Source organism: Salmo trutta, chromosome 35, assembly GCF_901001165.1.
Source record: "Salmo trutta chromosome 35, fSalTru1.1, whole genome shotgun sequence".
Taxonomy (NCBI): Eukaryota; Metazoa; Chordata; class Actinopteri; order Salmoniformes; family Salmonidae; genus Salmo; species Salmo trutta.
Window position 1 is genome coordinate 27,916,909 of NC_042991.1, and position 18,768 is coordinate 27,935,676.

General features: G+C 46.8%; 1 protein-coding gene across 3 annotated transcripts in view; it reads right to left on the reverse strand.

Moving 5' to 3' along the window:
- LOC115174986 (probable E3 ubiquitin-protein ligase RNF144A-A) overlaps window positions 1–18,768 on the reverse strand; it is a 41,757-nt gene that overhangs the window by 13,272 nt on the left and 9,717 nt on the right. For 2 of the 3 annotated variants that reach the window (XM_029734080.1, XM_029734079.1), the window contains exon 2: window positions 1,628–1,790. In XM_029734080.1, coding sequence (XP_029589940.1) covers window positions 1,628–1,771 — 144 coding nt within the window. In that variant the 5' untranslated portion in view covers window positions 1,772–1,790. Of the gene's footprint in view, window positions 1–1,619; window positions 1,791–18,768 lie in introns of those variants that run through there. The other variant, XM_029734081.1, reaches the window with a different exon arrangement.

Here is an 18,768-nt window from a genome sequence, read left to right on the forward strand (position 1 = left end):
TGCAGAACAGAACAGGACAGTACAGGACAGTACAGGACAGTACAGAACAGGACAGAACAGGGCAGAACAGGAGGGTACAGAACAGAACAGGACAGTACAGGACAGTGCAGAACAGGACAGAACAGGAGGGTACAGAACAGAACAGGACAGAACAGGACAAGACAGTACAGAACAGGACAGTGCAGAACAGGCCAGAACAGGACAGTACAGGACAGGACAGTACAGGACAGTGCAGAACAGGACAGAACAGGAGGGTACAGAACAGGACAGGACAGAACAGCACAGTACAGGACAGAACAGGGCAGAACAGGACAGAACAGGACAGAACAGGAGGGTACAGAACAGGACAGAACAGGAGGGTACAGAACAGGACAGTACAGGACAGTACAGGACAGAACAGTACAGGACAGTACAGGACAGTACAGAACAGGACAGAACAACACAGAACAGGACAGAACAGGACAGAACAGGAGGGTACAGAACAGGACAGAACAGGACAGTACAGGACAGTACAGGACAGGACAGTGCAGTACAGGACAGTACAGGACAGGACAGTACAGAACAGGACAGAACAGGAGGGTACAGAACAGGACAGAACAGGACAGAACAGGACAGTACAGGACAGTGCAGTACAGGACAGTACAGGACAGGACAGGACAGTACAGAACAGTACAGGACAGTCGAGTGCAGTACAGTGCAGAACAGGACAGAACAGGACAGAACAGGACAGTACAGGACAGTACAGGACAGTACAGGACAGAACATTACAGGACAGGACAGGACAGTACAGAACAGTACAGGACAGTCGAGTGCAGTACAGTGCAGAACAGGACAGAACAGGACAGAACAGGACAGTACAGGACAGTACAGGACAGTACAGGATAGTACAGGACAGCAAGAACAAGACCGTTACATCAACACAGTCCAAGCTGCTCCTCCTCATCAGAATAGGTTCTGTGTTCCAAATAACTCACTTATGAGGAGCAAGAACAAGACCGTTACATCAACACAGTCCAAGCTGCTCCTCCTCATCAGAATAGGTCCTGTGTTCCAAATGGTACCCTATTCATTTTATACTGCATGACTTATGACCAGAGCTCTGAAGTACAGTATTTTCAGCACTGCTGAGTGCTGTCCTGTTCTCAATCACACTCTTCACTAACTACAGCTCTACTTAAGTCAGGGGTACTAGGGGAAAGTGCACAGTCAGAGTACACGGCTATATCAGGATCCATTAAGACTGGGTTGATTTCATTAGGCACCAAATGGAAGAAAACAGACTTAAACGGGGAGGGGCTATTCATTTTCACTTTCCGTCTTATTCATTAAGGCACACGGTAACAAACCGTTTTGCAACAGAACACGAAAACATGTGTTTCCTATTAGACAAGTTCAGGTAGTTCCTCACTGTTTCACTCTGTTTTCTTCTGTTTGATACTTAATTAACACAGCCATGGACTCTATCTGTTTAGTAGCTTAAAAATGCTCTTTCCTCTACACCTCAAAAGAGGTGTGCTACTGACTTAAATAGATATGTGCTTAGTGAAGAGTGTGATTCCGTCTGTTTTCTTCCGTTTGGTGCCTAATGAACAGGACCTATTCAGCTGTGTTGGCTGTACCTACTGACCAGGCTGCAGAAGACACATTGGCACTGGCTGATGGTGGTCATCTGCTCGCGGGGAAACTCCCCAAGGCACAGCTTGCAGGACATCAGGGGGTCCAGGGCCAGGTCCCAGGTGGGACGGTACCGTGCAGACGGGCCCGTCGTCATGACGTCTGGCACAGGTGACCTGAAACACAGACGGTAAAAAGATCAGTAATACTGTAATAATTATTCATTCATTCATGGTAGAACATCTGCGAGCAAGTCGGCAGGTAGCCTAGTGGTTAGAGTGTTGGGCTAGTAACCGGAAGGTTGCTGGATTGAATCCCTGGGCTGACAAGGTAAAAATCTGTCCTTCTGCCCCTGAGCAAGGCAGTTAACCCACTGTTCCCCGGTAGGCTGTCATTGTAAATAAGAATTTGTTCTTAACTGACTTGCCTAGTTAAATGTATATACACTGCTCAAAAAAATAAAGGGAACACTTAAACAACACAATGTAACTCCAAGTCAATCACACTTCTGTGAAATCAAACTGTCCACTTAGGAAGCAACACTGATTGACAATAAATTTCACATGCTGTTGTGCAAATGGAATAGACAACAGGTGGAAATTATAGGCAATTAGCAAGACACCCCCAATAAAGGAGTGCTTCTGCATGTGGGGAACACAGACCACTTCTCAGTTCCTATGCTTCCAGGCTGATGTTTTGGTCACTTTTGAATGCTGGCGGTGCTTCCACTCTAGTGGTAGCATGAGACGGAGTCTACAACCCACACAAGTGGCTCAGGTAGTGCAGCTCATCCAGGATGGCACATCAATGCGAGCTGTCGCAAGAAGGTTTGCTGTGTCTGTCAGCGTAGTGTCCAGAGCATGGAGGCGCTACCAGGAGACAGGCCAGTACATCAGGAGACGTGGAGGAGGCCGTAGGAGGGCAACAACCCAGCAGCAGGACCGCTACCTCCGCCTTTGTGCAAGGAGGAGCAGGAGAAGCACTGCCAGAGCCCTGCAAAATGATCTCCAGCAGGCCACAAATGTGCATGTGTCTGCTCAAACGGTCAGAAACAGACTCCATGAGGGTGGTATGAGGGCCCGATGTCCACAGGTGGGGGTTGTGCTTACAGCCCAACACCGTGCAGGACGTTTGGCATTTGCCAGAGAACACCAAGATTGGCAAATTCGCCACTTGCGCCCTGTGCTCTTCACAGATGAAAGCATGTTCACACTGAGCACGTGACAGACGTGTCAGAGTCTGGAGACGCCGTGGAGAACGCTCTGCTGCCTGCAACATCCTCCAGCATGACCGGTTTGGCGGTGGGTCAGTCATGGTGTGGGGTGGCATTTCTTTGGGGGGCCGCACAGCCCTCCATGTGCTCGCCAGAGGTAGACTGACTGCCATTAGGTACCGAGATGAGACCCTCAGAACCCTTGTGAGACCATATGCTGGTGAGGTTGGCCCTGGGTTCCTCCTAATGCAAGACAATGCTAGACCTCATGTGGCTGGAGTGTGTCAGCAGTTCCTGCAAGAGGAAGGCATTGATGCTATGGACTGGCCCGCCCGTTCCCCAGACCTGAATCCAATTGAGCACATCTGGGACATCATGTCTCGCTCCATCCACCAACGCCACGTTGCACCACAGACTGTCCAGGAGTTTGCGGATGCTTTAGTCCAGGTCTGGGAGGAGATCCCTCAGGAGACTAACCGCCACCTCATCAGGAGCATGCCCAGGCGTTGTAGGGAGGTCACACAGGCACGTGGAGGCCACACACACTACTACCTCATTACATCAAAGTTGGATCAGCCTGTAGTGTGGTTTTCCACTTTAATTTTGAGTGTGACTCCAAATCCAGACCTCCATGGGTTGATAAATTGGATTTCCATTGATTATTTTTGTGTGATTTTGTTGACAGCACATTCAACTATGTAAAGAAAAAAGTATTTAATAAGATTATTTCTTTCATTCAGATCTAGGATGTGTTGTTTAAGTGTTCCCTTTATTTTTTTGAGCAGTATATATTTTTTTTAAGTCAGCCTAGATTCTTATTCTTATTATATAATTCTTATTATATAATTCTTATTATCTTTCTATTGTTCTTCTTTGAAAATGAATACCATACCATCAAATGACATTACTGGTTTGATGATTTTCAATTTGATCGTCCATCAACATTTCATTGAATGAACAGTGTTTCTTCTAAGGTTCGTCATAAGAAGTTCTTCATAACAACAGCTTGTTTAAAAATTCATTTGGGTTATTTTGTAATGAATATTCAATCTGTCTAGCACTTTTGAAGGTGTTTTGGAGTCATGAAAACAACACTGTCATCCTTAGTTGCTGCTATTGAGAGTTAACTGTTTTTTTTATTTTTAAGTGAAGAGCCCATATCACTAAGAGCTTTTCCCCCTCCCCTCCACGTATGAGCTTACAACTGCTCAGAACAGTACAGCACAGACCAGTCTCTACAGAATACTACAGCTGTTCAGAACAGTACAGCACAGACCAGCCTCTACAGAACACTACAGCTGTTCAGAACAGTACGGCACAGACCAGCCTCTACAGAACACTACAGCTGTTCAGAACAGTACGGCACAGACCAGCCTCTACAGAACACTACAGCTGTTCAGAACAGTACGGCACAGACCAGCCTCTACAGAACACTACAGCTGTTCAGAACAGTACAGCACAGACCAGCCTCTACAGAACACTACAGCTGTTCAGAACAGTACAGCACAGACCAGCCTCTACAGAACACTACAGCTGTTCAGAACAGTCCAGCACAGACCAGCCTCTACAGAACACTACAGCTGTTCAGAACAGTGCAGCACAGACCAGCCTCTACAGAACACTACAGCTGTTCAGAACAGTACAGCACAGACTAGCCTCTACAGAACACTACAACTGCTCAGAAAAGAACAGCACAGACCAGCCTCTACAGAACACTACAGCTGTTCAGAACAGTACAGCACAGACCAGGCTCTACAGAACACTACAGCTGTTCAGAACAGTACAGCACAGACCAGCCTCTACAGAACACTACAACTGCTCAGAACAGTACAGCACAGACCAGCCTCTACAGAACACTACAACTGCTCAGAACAGTCCAGCACAGACCAGCCTCTACAGAACACTACAGTTGTTCAGAACAGTCCAGCACAGACCAGTCTCTACAGAACACTACAGCTGTTCAGAACAGTCCAGCACAGACCAGCCTCTACAGAACACTACAGTTGTTCAGAACAGTCCAGCACAGACCAGCCTCTACAGAACACTATAGCTGTTCAGAACTGTCCAGCACAGACCAGCCTCTACAGAACACTACAGCTGTTCAGAACAGTACAGCACAGACCAGCCTCAACAGAACACTATAGCTGTTCAGAACAGTCCAGCACAGACCAGCCTCTACAGAACACTACAGCTGTTCAGAACAGTCCAGCACAGACCAGCCTCTACAGAACACTATAGCTGTTCAGAACAGTACAGCACAGACCAGCCTCTACAGAACACTACAGCTGTTCAGAACAGTCCAGCACAGACCAGCCTCTACAGAACACTACAGCTGTTCAGAACAGTCCAGCACAGACCAGTCTCTACAGAACACTCCAGCTGTTCAGAACAGTCCAGCACAGACCAGCCTCTACAGAACACTACAGTTGTTCAGAACAGTACAGCACAGACCAGCCTCTACAGAACACTACAGCTGTTCAGAACTGTCCAGCACAGACCAGCCTCTACAGAACACTACAGCTGTTCAGAACAGTACAGCACAGACCAGCCTCTACAGAACACTATAGCTGTTCAGAACAGTACAGCACAGACCAGCCTCTACAGAAGACTACAGCTGTTCAGAACAGTCCAGCACAGACCAGACTCTACAGAACACTACAGCTGTTCAGAACAGTCCAGCACAGACCAGTCTCTACAGAACACTCCAGCTGTTCAGAACAGTCCAGCACAGACCAGCCTCTACAGAACACTACAGCTGTTCAGAACAGTACAGCACAGACCAGCCTCTACATAACACTACAGCTGTTCAGAACAGTCCAGCACAGACCAGCCTCTACAGAAAACTATAGCTGTTCAGAACAGTCCAGCACAGACCAGCCTCTACAGAACACTACAGCTGTTCAGAACAGTCCAGCACAGACCAGCCTCTACAGAACACTACAGCTGTTCAGAACAGTACAGCACAGACCAGCCTCTACAGAACACTACAGCTGTTCAGAACAGTACAGCACAGACCAGCCTGTACAGAACACTACAGCTGTTCAGAACAGTCCAGCACAGACCAGCCTCTACAGAACACTACAGCTGTTCAGAACAGTACAGCACAGACCAGCCTCTACAGAACACTACAGCTGTTCAGAACAGTCCAGCACAGACCAGCCTTTACAGAACACTATAGCTGTTCAGAACAGTCCAGCACAGACCAGCCTCTACAGAACAGTACAGCTGTTCAGAACAGTCCAGCACAGACCAGCCTCTACAGAACACTATAGCTGTTCAGAACAGTACAGCACAGACCAGCCTCTACAGAACACTACAGCTGTTCAGAACAGTCCAGCACAGACCAGACTCTACAGAACACTACAGCTGTTCAGAACAGTACAGCACAGACCAGCCTCTACAGAACACTACAGCTGTTCAGAACAGTACAGCACAGACCAGCCTCTACAGAACACTACAGCTGTTCAGAACAGTCCAGCACAGACCAGCCTCTACAGAACACTACAGCTGTTCAGAACAGTCCAGCACAGACCAGCCTCTACAGAACACTACAGCTGTTCAGAACAGTCCAGCACAGACCAGCCTCTACAGAACACTACAGCTGTTCAGAACAGTCCAGCACAGACCAGCCTCTACAGAACACTATAGCTGTTCAGAACAGTACAGCACAGACCAGTCTCTACAGAATACTACAGCTGTTCAGAACAGTCCAGCACAGACCAGCCTCTACAGAACACTACAGCTGTTCAGAACACTACAGCACAGACCAGCCTCTACAGAACACTATAGCTGTTCAGAACAGTATAGCACAGACCAGCCTCTACAGAACACTACAGCTGTTCAGAACAGTCCAGCACAGACCAGCCTCTACAGAACACTACAGCTGTTCAGAACAGTCCAGCACAGACCAGCCTCTACAGAACACTACAGCTGTTCAGAACAGTACAGCACAGACCAGCCTCTACAGAACACTATAGCTGTTCAGAACAGTACAGTACAGACCAGCCTCTACAGGACACTACAGCTGTTCAGAACAGTCCAGCACAGACCAGCCTCTACAGAACACTATAACTGTTCAGAACAGTACAGTACAGACCAGCCTCTACAGGACACTACAGCTGTTCAGAACAGTCCAGCACAGACCAGCCTCTACAGAACACTATAGCTGTTCAGAACAGTACAGCACAGACCAGCCTCTACAGAACACTACAGCTGTTCAGAACAGTACAGCACAGACCAGCCTCTACAGAACACTACAGCTGTTCAGAACAGTCCAGCACAGACCAGCCTACAGAACACTACAGCTGTTCAGAACAGTCCAGCACAGACCAGCCTCTACAGAACACTACAGCTGTTCAGAACAGTCCAGCACAGACCAGCCTCTACAGAAACACTACAGCTGTTCAGAACAGTCCAGCACAGACCAGCCTCTACAGAACACTACAGCTGTTCAGAACAGTCCAGCACAGACCAGACTCTACAGAACACTACAGCTGTTCAGAACAGTACAGTACAGACCAGCCTCTACAGAACACTACAGCTGTTCAGAACAGTCCAGCACAGACCAGTCTCTACAGAACACTACAGCTGTTCAGAACAGTCCAGCACAGACCAGCCTCTACAGAACACTACAGCTGTTCAGAACAGTCCAGCACAGACCAGCCTCTACAGAACACTACAGCTGTTCAGAACAGTACAGCACAGACCAGCCTCTACAGAACACTACAGCTGTTCAGAACACTACAGCACAGACCAGCCTCTACAGAACACTATAGCTGTTCAGAACAGTATAGCACAGACCAGCCTCTACAGAACACTACAGCTGTTCAGAACAGTCCAGCACAGACCAGCCTCTACAGAACACTATAGCTGTTCAGAACAGTACAGCACAGACCAGCCTCTACAGAACACTACAGCTGTTCAGAACAGTACAGCACAGACCAGCCTTTACAGAACACTACAGCTGTTCAGAACAGTCCAGCACAGACCAGCCTCTACAGAACACTACAGCTGTTCAGAACAGTCCAGCACAGACCAGACTCTACAGAACACTACAGCTGTTCAGAACAGTCCAGCACAAACCAGCCTCTACAGAACACTACAGCTGTTCAGAACAGTACAGCACAGACCAGCCTCTACAGAACACTATAGCTGTTCAGAACAGTACAGTACAGACCAGCCTCTACAGGACACTACAGCTGTTCAGAACAGTCCAGCACAGACCAGCCTCTACAGAACACTATAGCTGTTCAGAACAGTACAGTACAGACCAGCCTCTACAGGACACTACAGCTGTTCAGAACAGTCCAGCACAGACCAGCCTCTACAGAACACTATAGCTGTTCAGAACAGTACAGCACAGACCAGCCTCTACAGAACACTACAGCTGTTCAGAACAGTACAGCACAGACCAGCCTCTACAGAACACTACAGCTGTTCAGAACAGTCCAGCACAGACCAGCCTACAGAACACTACAGCTGTTCAGAACAGTCCAGCACAGACCAGCCTCTACAGAACACTACAGCTGTTCAGAACAGTCCAGCACAGACCAGCCTCTACAGAACACTACAGCTGTTCAGAACAGTCCAGCACAGACCAGCCTCTACAGAACACTACAGCTGTTCAGAACAGTCCAGCACAGACCAGACTCTACAGAACACTACAGTTGTTCAGAACAGTACAGTACAGACCAGCCTCTACAGAACACTACAGCTGTTCAGAACAGTCCAGCACAGACCAGCCTCTACAGGACACTACAGCTGTTCAGAACAGTCCAGCACAGACCAGCCTCTCAACACTCCATAAAGTTCCAGAGAGAGGGAGAGAGACTCTTCATTTCAACCTAGAGTGAGTGAATGTGAGAAGCATTATACAAATATACAACACGTTCCTCTCACTTCACACAGAGTAGAGGGAAGTTCTGAATTGATTGACCAGGCACCATGACTGTGTTAAGCCCTTAAAACGACCCTACTCTGCATTGTGTGAGAGGGATGCCTCATGGGGAGGGCCAAGCTACTGTGGAACTGGCACCACAGGGAGTTATGAAACCTCAATGGTCCAAAGTTCCTATTGATGAACAAAGACGTAAATGAGTGTTGCTTGCCTTCCACAGAGCCATGTGTCACTACTGTAACTAGACTACACAGCTAATGAGTTCTCTTTTCTACCCTAAGATGATTCATTTGAATTGGTACTGGTAGTGTGGAGACGGGGCTGGAGACGGGGCTGGGGACGGGGCTGGAGACGGGGCTGGAGACAGGGCTGGAGACAGGGCTGGAGACGGGGTTGGAGACGGGGTTGGGGACAGGGTTGGAAACGGGGTTGGGGACAGGGCTGGAGACGGGGTTGGGGACAGGGTTGGAGACGGGGTTGGGGACAGGGTTGGAGACGGGGTTGGGGACAGGGCTGGAGATGGGGTTGGGGACGGGGTTGGGGACAGAGTTGGTGGACGGGGTTGGGGACAGGGTTGGAGACGGGGTTGGGGGCAGGGTTGGAGACGGGGTTGGGGACGGGGTTGGGGACAGAGTTGGTGGACGGGGTTGGGGACAGGGTTGGAGACGGGGTTGGGGGCAGGGTTGGAGACGGGGTTGGGGACGGGGTTGGGGACAGAGTTGGTGGACAGGGTTGGGGGCAGGGTTGGAGACGGGGTTGGCGACAGAGTTGGTGGACGGGGTTGGGGACAGGGTTGGAGACGGGGTTGGGGTCAGGGTTGGAGACGGGGTTGGGACGGGGTTGGGGACAGAGTTGGTGGACGGGGTTGGGGACAGGGTTGGTGGACGGGGTTGGGGACGGGGTTGGGGACAGGGTTGGAGACGGGGTTGGGGACAGAGTTGGTGGACGGGGTTGGGGACAGGGTTGGGGACGGGGTTGGGGACAGAGTTGGTGGACGGGGTTGGGGACAGGGTTGGAGACGGGGTTGGGGACAGGGTTGGAGACGGGGTTGGGGACGGGGTTGGGGACAGAGTTGGTGGACGGGGTTGGGGACGGGGTTGGGGACAGATGGAACTGAAGGATGTGGTGCACGGGTCACTAGAGGAAATGTAGGAGGACCTCCTGGAGGACTGTGTGTGTGTGTGTGTGTGTGTGTGTGTGTGTGTGTGTGTGTGTGTGTGTGTGTGTGTGTGTGTGTGTGTGTGTGTGTGTATGACCAACATAACACAGTTGTACCACAGCCAGACCCCCTTCCCACCCCCACCACTCTAATATTAGGAACCTGAGTGAGAGTATGTGACCGTGTCTGAATGTCTGAAACTATAAAAAGGAACATGTTGATGACACATGGACACATGGCGTATCACATCCTCCACAAAGTGTCAATACAACAACCTTTTGCGCCAAACACATTACAGATGAGAAACTACGTGTCATATGGATATCACTCCAGACAACATGTCTCTGTCATGCAGGAGGGGTGAAGTCAGGCGCAGGAGACTCAGGTACGTGGAAAATCACGTTTAATGAACACAGTCTTAAAGTGCCGTAAATATAAGGCAGGGTAACAAAATCCAGCCACAGGCAAGAACCCTAAACCGAGTCGGGACGCAGCCCAGCAAACCCCGTATGCCTAAACACCGAACGGCAGAGGAAAACTCAAATCCCCAACCTACAATAAAATGACACAAATAATCCCGCACATTCCCAAACCTAAACAGACAGACTAAATACTCCCACTAATGAACTAACACAAAATAGGTGCTAACATAAACCAGACATCACCAAATGAAAAGGAGATCGGTGGCAGCTAGTAGGCCGGCGACGACGACCGCCAAGCGCCGCCCGAACGGGGAGAGGCGCCACCTTCTGTAGACGTTGTGACAGTCTCACAGTGGATTTCGTCCCAAATGGCACCTTAGTGCATTTTAGTGCAAAATAGTGCACTTTGTAGGGAATAGGGTGCCATTTGGGACTCACATTTAGTGTTTCTACTGTATAATAACCAGATGGACATTATGAGAAAAATGGGAAAACAAGACAGATATGAGAAAATATATATCCAGAAATAAGGTAGATATCATCCTAACTGATGTTATCACATTAATATACAGAAAGCGGAGGGACGGTTCAGAGCGGGTGGGATGGAGAGAGTCTTTCATTTCGTAGCAAACCCATTATGACCATAGACTACCAGGTTGACTCCAGCAGCAATAAAACAGGACATTAAACATATTATGTTCAGCCCATCGCTAATTTCGAAATGATTTGATCAACATCGCCATAATCACATGAATGAATGCTGTGTGTACAGATGAAGGCTGCCCTGCTTGGACATAATGTTAGAGCACATTATTATGTGACTCCTGTCTTCAGATTCATCAACAGAACAAATGACACATAAAACAGTGAGAACGACTGGGAAGACATAAGAGTGAAAATGAATGGGACACAGCATTTACAATGAATGGGAACATTTAACAGTGAGAGCCTAAGTCATTGGGTGCGTCACAATTTTATACTGCTGCGCGGCGCAATGGTCTAAGGCACTGCAACGCGGTGCTAGAGGTGTCACTACAGGCCCTGGTTCAATCCTGGGTGGTGCACAATTGGCCCAGTGCTGTCTGGGTTAGGGGAGGGTTTGGCCCAGTGCTGTCTGGGTTAGGGGAGGGTTTGGCCCAGTGTTGTCTGGGTTAGGGGAGGGTTTGGCCCAGTATTGTCTGGGTTAGGGGAGGGTTTGGCCCAGTGTTGTCTGGGTTAGGGGAGGGTTTGGCCCAGTGTTGTCTGGGTTAGGGGAGGGTTTGGCTTGTTCTTAATTGACTTGCCTGGCTAAATAAAAAAATGATCTCTGTCTCTTTACTCTGTGACAGATAGAGAACAGTGAGGTGGGTACTACCTCTCTGACTGACTGGCCATTTGTATAATTGATTGTGACACCCTGTAATTGCACCCCAGCTATGTTTAGGATTGTCTACAGGAGTTAATCTCTTGTTATTGCCTCGTCCGAAGCTTGGAAAGAAACACTTCTATCATCACATACAAAATATGTGTTTTGACATGCAGAAAGGCAAGCCAATATGCTATAATGGCTGGCTATTAGTTGATCACTCATATTTTTTTGTGATGGACTGTATGGAAACTGACAATTTTAGTAGTTTGTTCTCATTAATTTAATGGACGACTGTGAGTCAGAAATGGGGATTGATTCCTCTCTCTGCATAGTAGACCAGACCAGCTTGTTACCAGCCCATCTTCTGCTTTAACCATCCATCTGGACAAGCGGCTCAGAGCCACGTCCCTGTGCTGCTAGCCCTAGGAGAACACTGCTGATAAATAGATCAACTAGATAGGCTTCATTCTAGATACGCATAATACTGTAATCTATTTTGATTGTAAATTCTATACTTGACAATACAAAGACTGGATTTATATAATCTGAGGCTGAATCTGCTAGTTAAAAAACACTCTTAAAGAGGCAATCTGGGATTGGTACATCCATTTTGGACTTTTAAATTAATTATAAATTGATTATTGAAGAAAATATTTGATAAATGCCTCATGAGTTTAATTCCAGCCCCATCCCCTCAGCTGTTTAACAAAAAAGTGGCAAGGTGGCAACGTTGTTGTTGTTGTTAGAATCCCAGATTTCCCCTTTAACTCAACAAAGGTAGTGGAAAATCAATATTGTAAGCATTTCTCCAGTCAGTCAGGCAATCAGTCAGTGTCGATCTCCGTCAAAAGCACCTGTCTTCTGAATCTAAATGAACTGACAGCTTTCATTTCAGTCCCGACAAGCATATACTGTAGCTACATAATGTCGGTATCAAGGGTTTAGGTAAGCTCTTTTTATGTATAATCCATCTAGGTTAAACAAAGCAACAGTAAACATGTCATCCCCCACAAAAATGTAATGGCTTATTTGATGGAATAGATGTTTAGTAGTGCTTAGGTTGTTACGAGTGTACTGATAAGTATGATAGTTTGAGAAAAAACACTATATCGGAGTTGTGCCTGTTGTTCACACGCGTATCTGACCTCTCATTGGATAGAATGGCTAGAATGATCTAGAACAGGGGTGTCAAACTCATTCCATGGAGGGCCTAATGTCTGCAGGTTTTTTTTGTTCTTCTTTCAATTAAGTCCTAGACAACCAGGTGTTGGGAGTTCCTTACTAATTAGTGATCTTAATTAATCAATCAAGTACAAGGGAGGAGCGAAAACCCGCAGACAATTGGCCCTCCGTGGAATGAGTTTGAGAGAGAATGAAAAGACTGTTACCCAGGCTAACTGCCATCTATTTTTTACTTTATTTGTTTTCATTGTTAGAGCAGCCACTATAATGGATAATCTGTGGTAACACAATAACTGAAATGTGTTAGTCACACGCGATATCTCAATTGGCCCAAGAGGGGGCGCTGCATCATTCATGGGAGACTGTTTACTGTTGCCTTGTTTTCCCTTGATGATGATGACTGGGACCTGCTAGTGGTAGTTTGGTGATAACTGCACTGTGCTTAAAATTTTCAGTTAGGGATTTTTTCTTAACGTTAAGTATCCCAATTTTGCTTAATGGCTCACTTGCCCTTGTTTGACCTGTAAACCACAGGTTTCTACAAAGGGTTCCATCTCGGGTAGCTTTAGGATTCTTGTGTTCAAGTACACAACTGAGGAAAAGTGGATCAATCTCTTTATATCTTTATCTGTAGACTAGAGATTGTTCATTGTTAAAGGGCATGCATGCATGCTATATAAAACTGAACTAGAATAAAGTTAAACACCATGGGAGCGATCTCAAGGCCCTTTCGCAGCACACGAAGTGACAAGGTCTTTGATTTCCTTAGCAGAAGTCCACAGAGATCGGAGAGAATCTCTGGCTTCTGAATCTGACTCTAGCCTGTCAGAAAAGTGAAATGTAGGTCTCCTAAATTAGTGTTTATAATTGGATTACAACAAGAAAAAGCACACAGCTTCCAAAGAGGAGAGGAAGGTGTGTGCCGTGTGTCTGGAAGAACATTCTTTAAGGAAGATAAGCGTGCGAGAGAGAGAGAGAGAGTAATCCACTTTGCTTGACCAGCAGAAATCAACAAAGGAAAATAATGGTCTGTCCCACAGGGGAAAAGAAGCAGCTCTGAGACAATTCTTACAGTAGAACAAGATGATCTCTGAGATCCAACCTCCTGCCAAATGTATGAACATATTATAGACACATATTTCCCTCAGATTACAGACCCACAAAGAATTAGAAAACAAATCATATTTTGATAAACTCCCATATCTATTGGGTGAAATACCAGTGTGCAATCACAACAGCAAGATGTGTGACCTGTTACCGCAAAAATAGGGCAACCAGTGAAGAACAAACAAGCTGAGTGTCATGTTTACCGTTCATTTTTTTATTGTTTATTTCACTTTTGTTTATTATCTATTTCACTTGCTTTAGCGATGTAAACATATTAATATTAAACATATATAATATTAAAGAAGTCTCATGGTATTGCTCGCCTGAGGTAGAGTACCTTATGATAAGTTGTTGACCACACTATCTACCAAGAGAGTTCTCATCTGTATTATTCGTAGCCGTCTATTTACCACCACAAAGCAAAGCTGGCACAAAGACCGCTCTCAAACAACTCTATAAGGCCATAAGCAAAGAAGAAAATGCTCACCCAGAAGTGGCGCTCCTAGTGGCCGGGACTTTAATGCAGGCAAACTTAAATCAGTTTTACCACATTTTTACCAGCATGTCAAATGTGCAACCAGGGGGAAAAAAAAAATCCTAGACCACCTTTACTCCACACACAGAGATGCATACAAAGCTCTCCCCCGCCCTTCATTTGGCAAATCTGACCACAATTCTTTCCTCCTGATTCCTGCTTACAAGCTAAATCTAAAGCAGGAAGCACCAATGACTCGCTCAATACGGAACTGGCCAGATGACGCAGATGCTACACTACAGAACTGTTTTGCTACACAGACTGGAATATGTTCCGGGATTCATCCAATGGCATTGTGGGGCGGCAGGTAACCTAGTGGTTAGAGTGTTGGATTTGTAACCGAAAGGTTGCAAGATCGAATCCCCGAGCCGACAAGATAAAAATCTGTCGTTCTGCCCCTGAACAAAGCAGTTAACCACTGTTCCTAGGCTGTCATTGAAAATAAAAATTTGTTCTTAACTGACCTGCCTAGTAAAATAAATAAATTGAGGAATAAATTGGCTTCATTGATGTTGTCCCCAAAGTGACAGTATGTACATACCCCAACCAGAAGCCATGGATTACAGGCAACATCTGCATTGAGCTAGAGATGCCACTTTCAAGAAGTGGGAGACTAATCTGGACATTTATAAGAAATCCTGCTATGTCCTCAGACAAAGTGTCAATGCAGGATTAATATTGAATCCTATTGCTCTGACGCTTGTCGGATGTGGCAGGGCTTGAAAACTATTACGGACTACAAAGAGAAACCCAGATGTGAGCTGCTCAGTGATGCGAGCCTACCAGACGAGCTAAATGCCTTTCATGCTTGCTTTGAGGCAAGCAACACTGAAGCATGCATGAGCTTCAGCTGTTCTGGATGACTGTGTGATAACGCTCTTGGTAGCCAATGTGAGCAAAACCTTTAAACAGGTCAACATTCACAAAGCCGCTGGGCCAGACGGATTACTCAAAGCATGTGTGCATGCGTCAAGTGTCTTCACTGACATTTTCAACCTCTCCCTGACCGAGTCTGTAATACCTACATGTTTCAAGCAGACCACCATAGTCCCTGTGCCCAAGGAAGCGAAGGTAACCTGCCTAAATGATTACCGCCCCGTGGCACTCACGTCGGTAGCCATGAAGTGCTTTGAAAGGATGGTCATGACTCACATATACAGCATCCTCCCGGACACCCTAGACCCACTCCAATTCGCATACCGCCCCAACAGATCCACAGATGACGCAATCTCAATCGCACTCCAGACTGCCATTTCTCACCTGGAGAAAAGGAACACCTATGTGAGAATGCTGTTCATCAACTACAGCTCAGTGTTCAACACCATAGCGCCCTTGAAGCTCATCACTAAGCTAAGGACTCTGGGACAAAACACCTCCCTCTGCAACCGGATCCTGGACTTACTGATGGGCCGCCCCCAGGTGGTAAGAGTAGGCGACAACACATCTGCCACGCTGATCCTTAACACTGGGGCCCCTCAGGGGTGTGTACTTAGTCCCCTCCTGTAGTCCCTGTTCACCCACGACTGCGTTGCCAAACACGACTCCAACACCATCATTAAGTTGCTGACGACACAACAGCGGTAGGCCTGATCACCGACAACGATGAGACGGCCTATAGGGAGGAGGTCAGAGAGCTAGCAGTGTGGTGCCAGGACAACAACCTTTCCTTCAATGTGAGCAAGACAAAGGAGCTGATTGTGGACTACAGGAAAAGGCGGGCCGAACAGGCCCCCATTAACATCAATAGGGCTGTAGTGGAGCGGGTTGAGAGTTTCAAGTTCCTTGGTGTCCACATCACCAACGAACTATCATGGTCCAAACATACCAAGACAGTCGTGAAGAGGGCACGACAAAACCTTTTCCCCCTCAGGAGACTGAAAAGAATTGGAATGGATCCCCAGATCCTCAAAAGGTTCTACAGCTGCACCATCAAGATCATTCTGACCGGTTGCATCACCGCCTGGCATGGCAACTGCTCTGCATCTGACCGTAAGGCGCTACAGAGGGTAGTGCGAACAGCCCAGTACATCACTGGGGCCAAGCTTCCTCCCATCCAGGACCTATATAATAGGCGGTGTCAGAGGAAAGCCCATAAAATTGTCAGAGACTGTTTTCTCTGCTACTGCACGGCAAGCTTTACCAGAGCGCCAAGTATAGGACCAAAACGCTCCTCAACAGCTTCTACCCCCAAGCCATTAGACTGCTGAACAATTCATAAAAATCGCCACCGGACTATTTACATTGAACCCCCCCCCGAACACTGCTGCTACTCGCTGTTTGTTTGTTTGTTTGTTACCTATGCATAGTCACTTCACCCCCACCTACATGTACAGATTACCTCAACTAGCCTGTACCCCTGCACACTGACTCGGTACCGGTGCCCCCTGTATATAGCCTCATTATTGTTATTCTTACTTTTTATTTTAGCTTACTTGGTAAATACTTTCTTCTTAAGCACTTCACGGTAAAGTCTACACTTGTTGTATTTGGCGCATATGGCAAATAAAGTTTGATTTGATTTTTTTCCCATGCCAATAAAGCCCCTTAAATTTAATTGAATTGAGAGAGAGAATGATCAAGTCTGACCTACACCAGGCAGAATGAACACGTCTAACCCTACACCAGGCAGAATGAACACGTCTGACCTACACCAGGCAGAATGAACACGTCTGACCTACACCAGGCAGAATGAACACGTCTGACCTACACCAGGCAGAATGAACACGTCTGACCTACACCAGGCAGAATGAACACGTCTGACCTACACCAGGCAGAATGAACACGTCTGACCTACACCAGGCAGAATGAACACGTCTGACCTACACCGGGCAGAATGAACACGTCTGACCTACACCGGGCAGAATGAACTTGTCTGACCTACACCGGGCAGAATGAACACGTCTGACCTACACCGGGCAGAATGAACACGTCTGATCTACACCGGGCAGAATGAACACGTCTGATCTACACCGGGCAGAATGAACACGTCTGATCTACACCAGTCAGAATGAACACGTCTGACCTACACCAGTCAGAATGTCAGGTGTGTCGTAGAAAGTGGACCAAGGCGCAGCGGGTATCATGCTCATCTTCTTTTACTTAAAAAAAGTGAACACTTAAACAAACTAAATCGCCGTCAATCAACAGTTCCATAAGGACACAAGGACTATACGAAAAACAACTACCCACAAACACAAGAGAAAATAAACCCACTTAAATATGGCCTCCAATTAGAAGTAACGACAACCAGCTGCTTCTAATTGGAGGTCGTTCCCAAAACTAACATAGAAATAGAAAAACGAGAAAACCCACATAGAAATAGAAAACATAGAACATACACCAAAACACCCGAAACACACAAAACAAACACCCCCTGCCACGCCCTGACCAAACTACAATAACAAATAACCCCTTTTACTGGTCAGGACGTGACACAGAATGAACACGTCTGATCTACACATTCAGAATTAACAAGCTACCAAGCTAGCTACCGCTCTAACCCTTTGCAACAACATCCCTTGAGAAAGGCAGCAGCTGAAATGTCAGGGACAGCTGAACTATATTTAATTCAATAAATGTAAAGACTAACAAAATGTATTATAAGTATTTAAGATTTATTGTGTGTGCACCCTCTCTCTGCATCAGGAGTGTCAAACAAATGTTGCCTGCGGACCGCATTCGCTCTTCACTGAGGTCTGGAGGCCCACACTGAAAATGTGTTATATTTCCTCGCTGTCAAAATGAGCAAAAAATAGCCCTCTATCCATTGTTTTTGGAATTTTCGACGCTCCCTGACAATTCAGCTGTCGTTTCGATGATTCTTAGCAACATGGAAAGAGTGAAGAGACTACTGTATATAAATGTAGGTCCAATATAATTTCTACACAGTTTCAATTTGGTTTTAGTCATTTCAATGTTGACTGAGGTTGCTTTTCCACCCGCAGGCCTTGAGTTAGACACGTGCTCTACATTAACCCTCTTGAAGAGGGAAAGACTGAGAACTCAGTGGAATAACCAGGAAAGACTTGAGGGGGACTATGTCTCCTAGTAACAGTCCAGTTACATATAATATATGCCATTTAGCAGACACTATTATTCAAAGAGACTTACAGTCATGCATGCATACATTTTACATAAGGTTGGTCACTTGAATCAAACCCACTATCCTGGTGTTACAAGTATCATGCTCTACCAACTGAGCTACAGAGGACCAAAGTCAACTAGCGAAACAACCAATACCCATCTCTATGTCTCGAGGATGTCCAAGGTGGAGTCTTACTAGCCTACAGCAA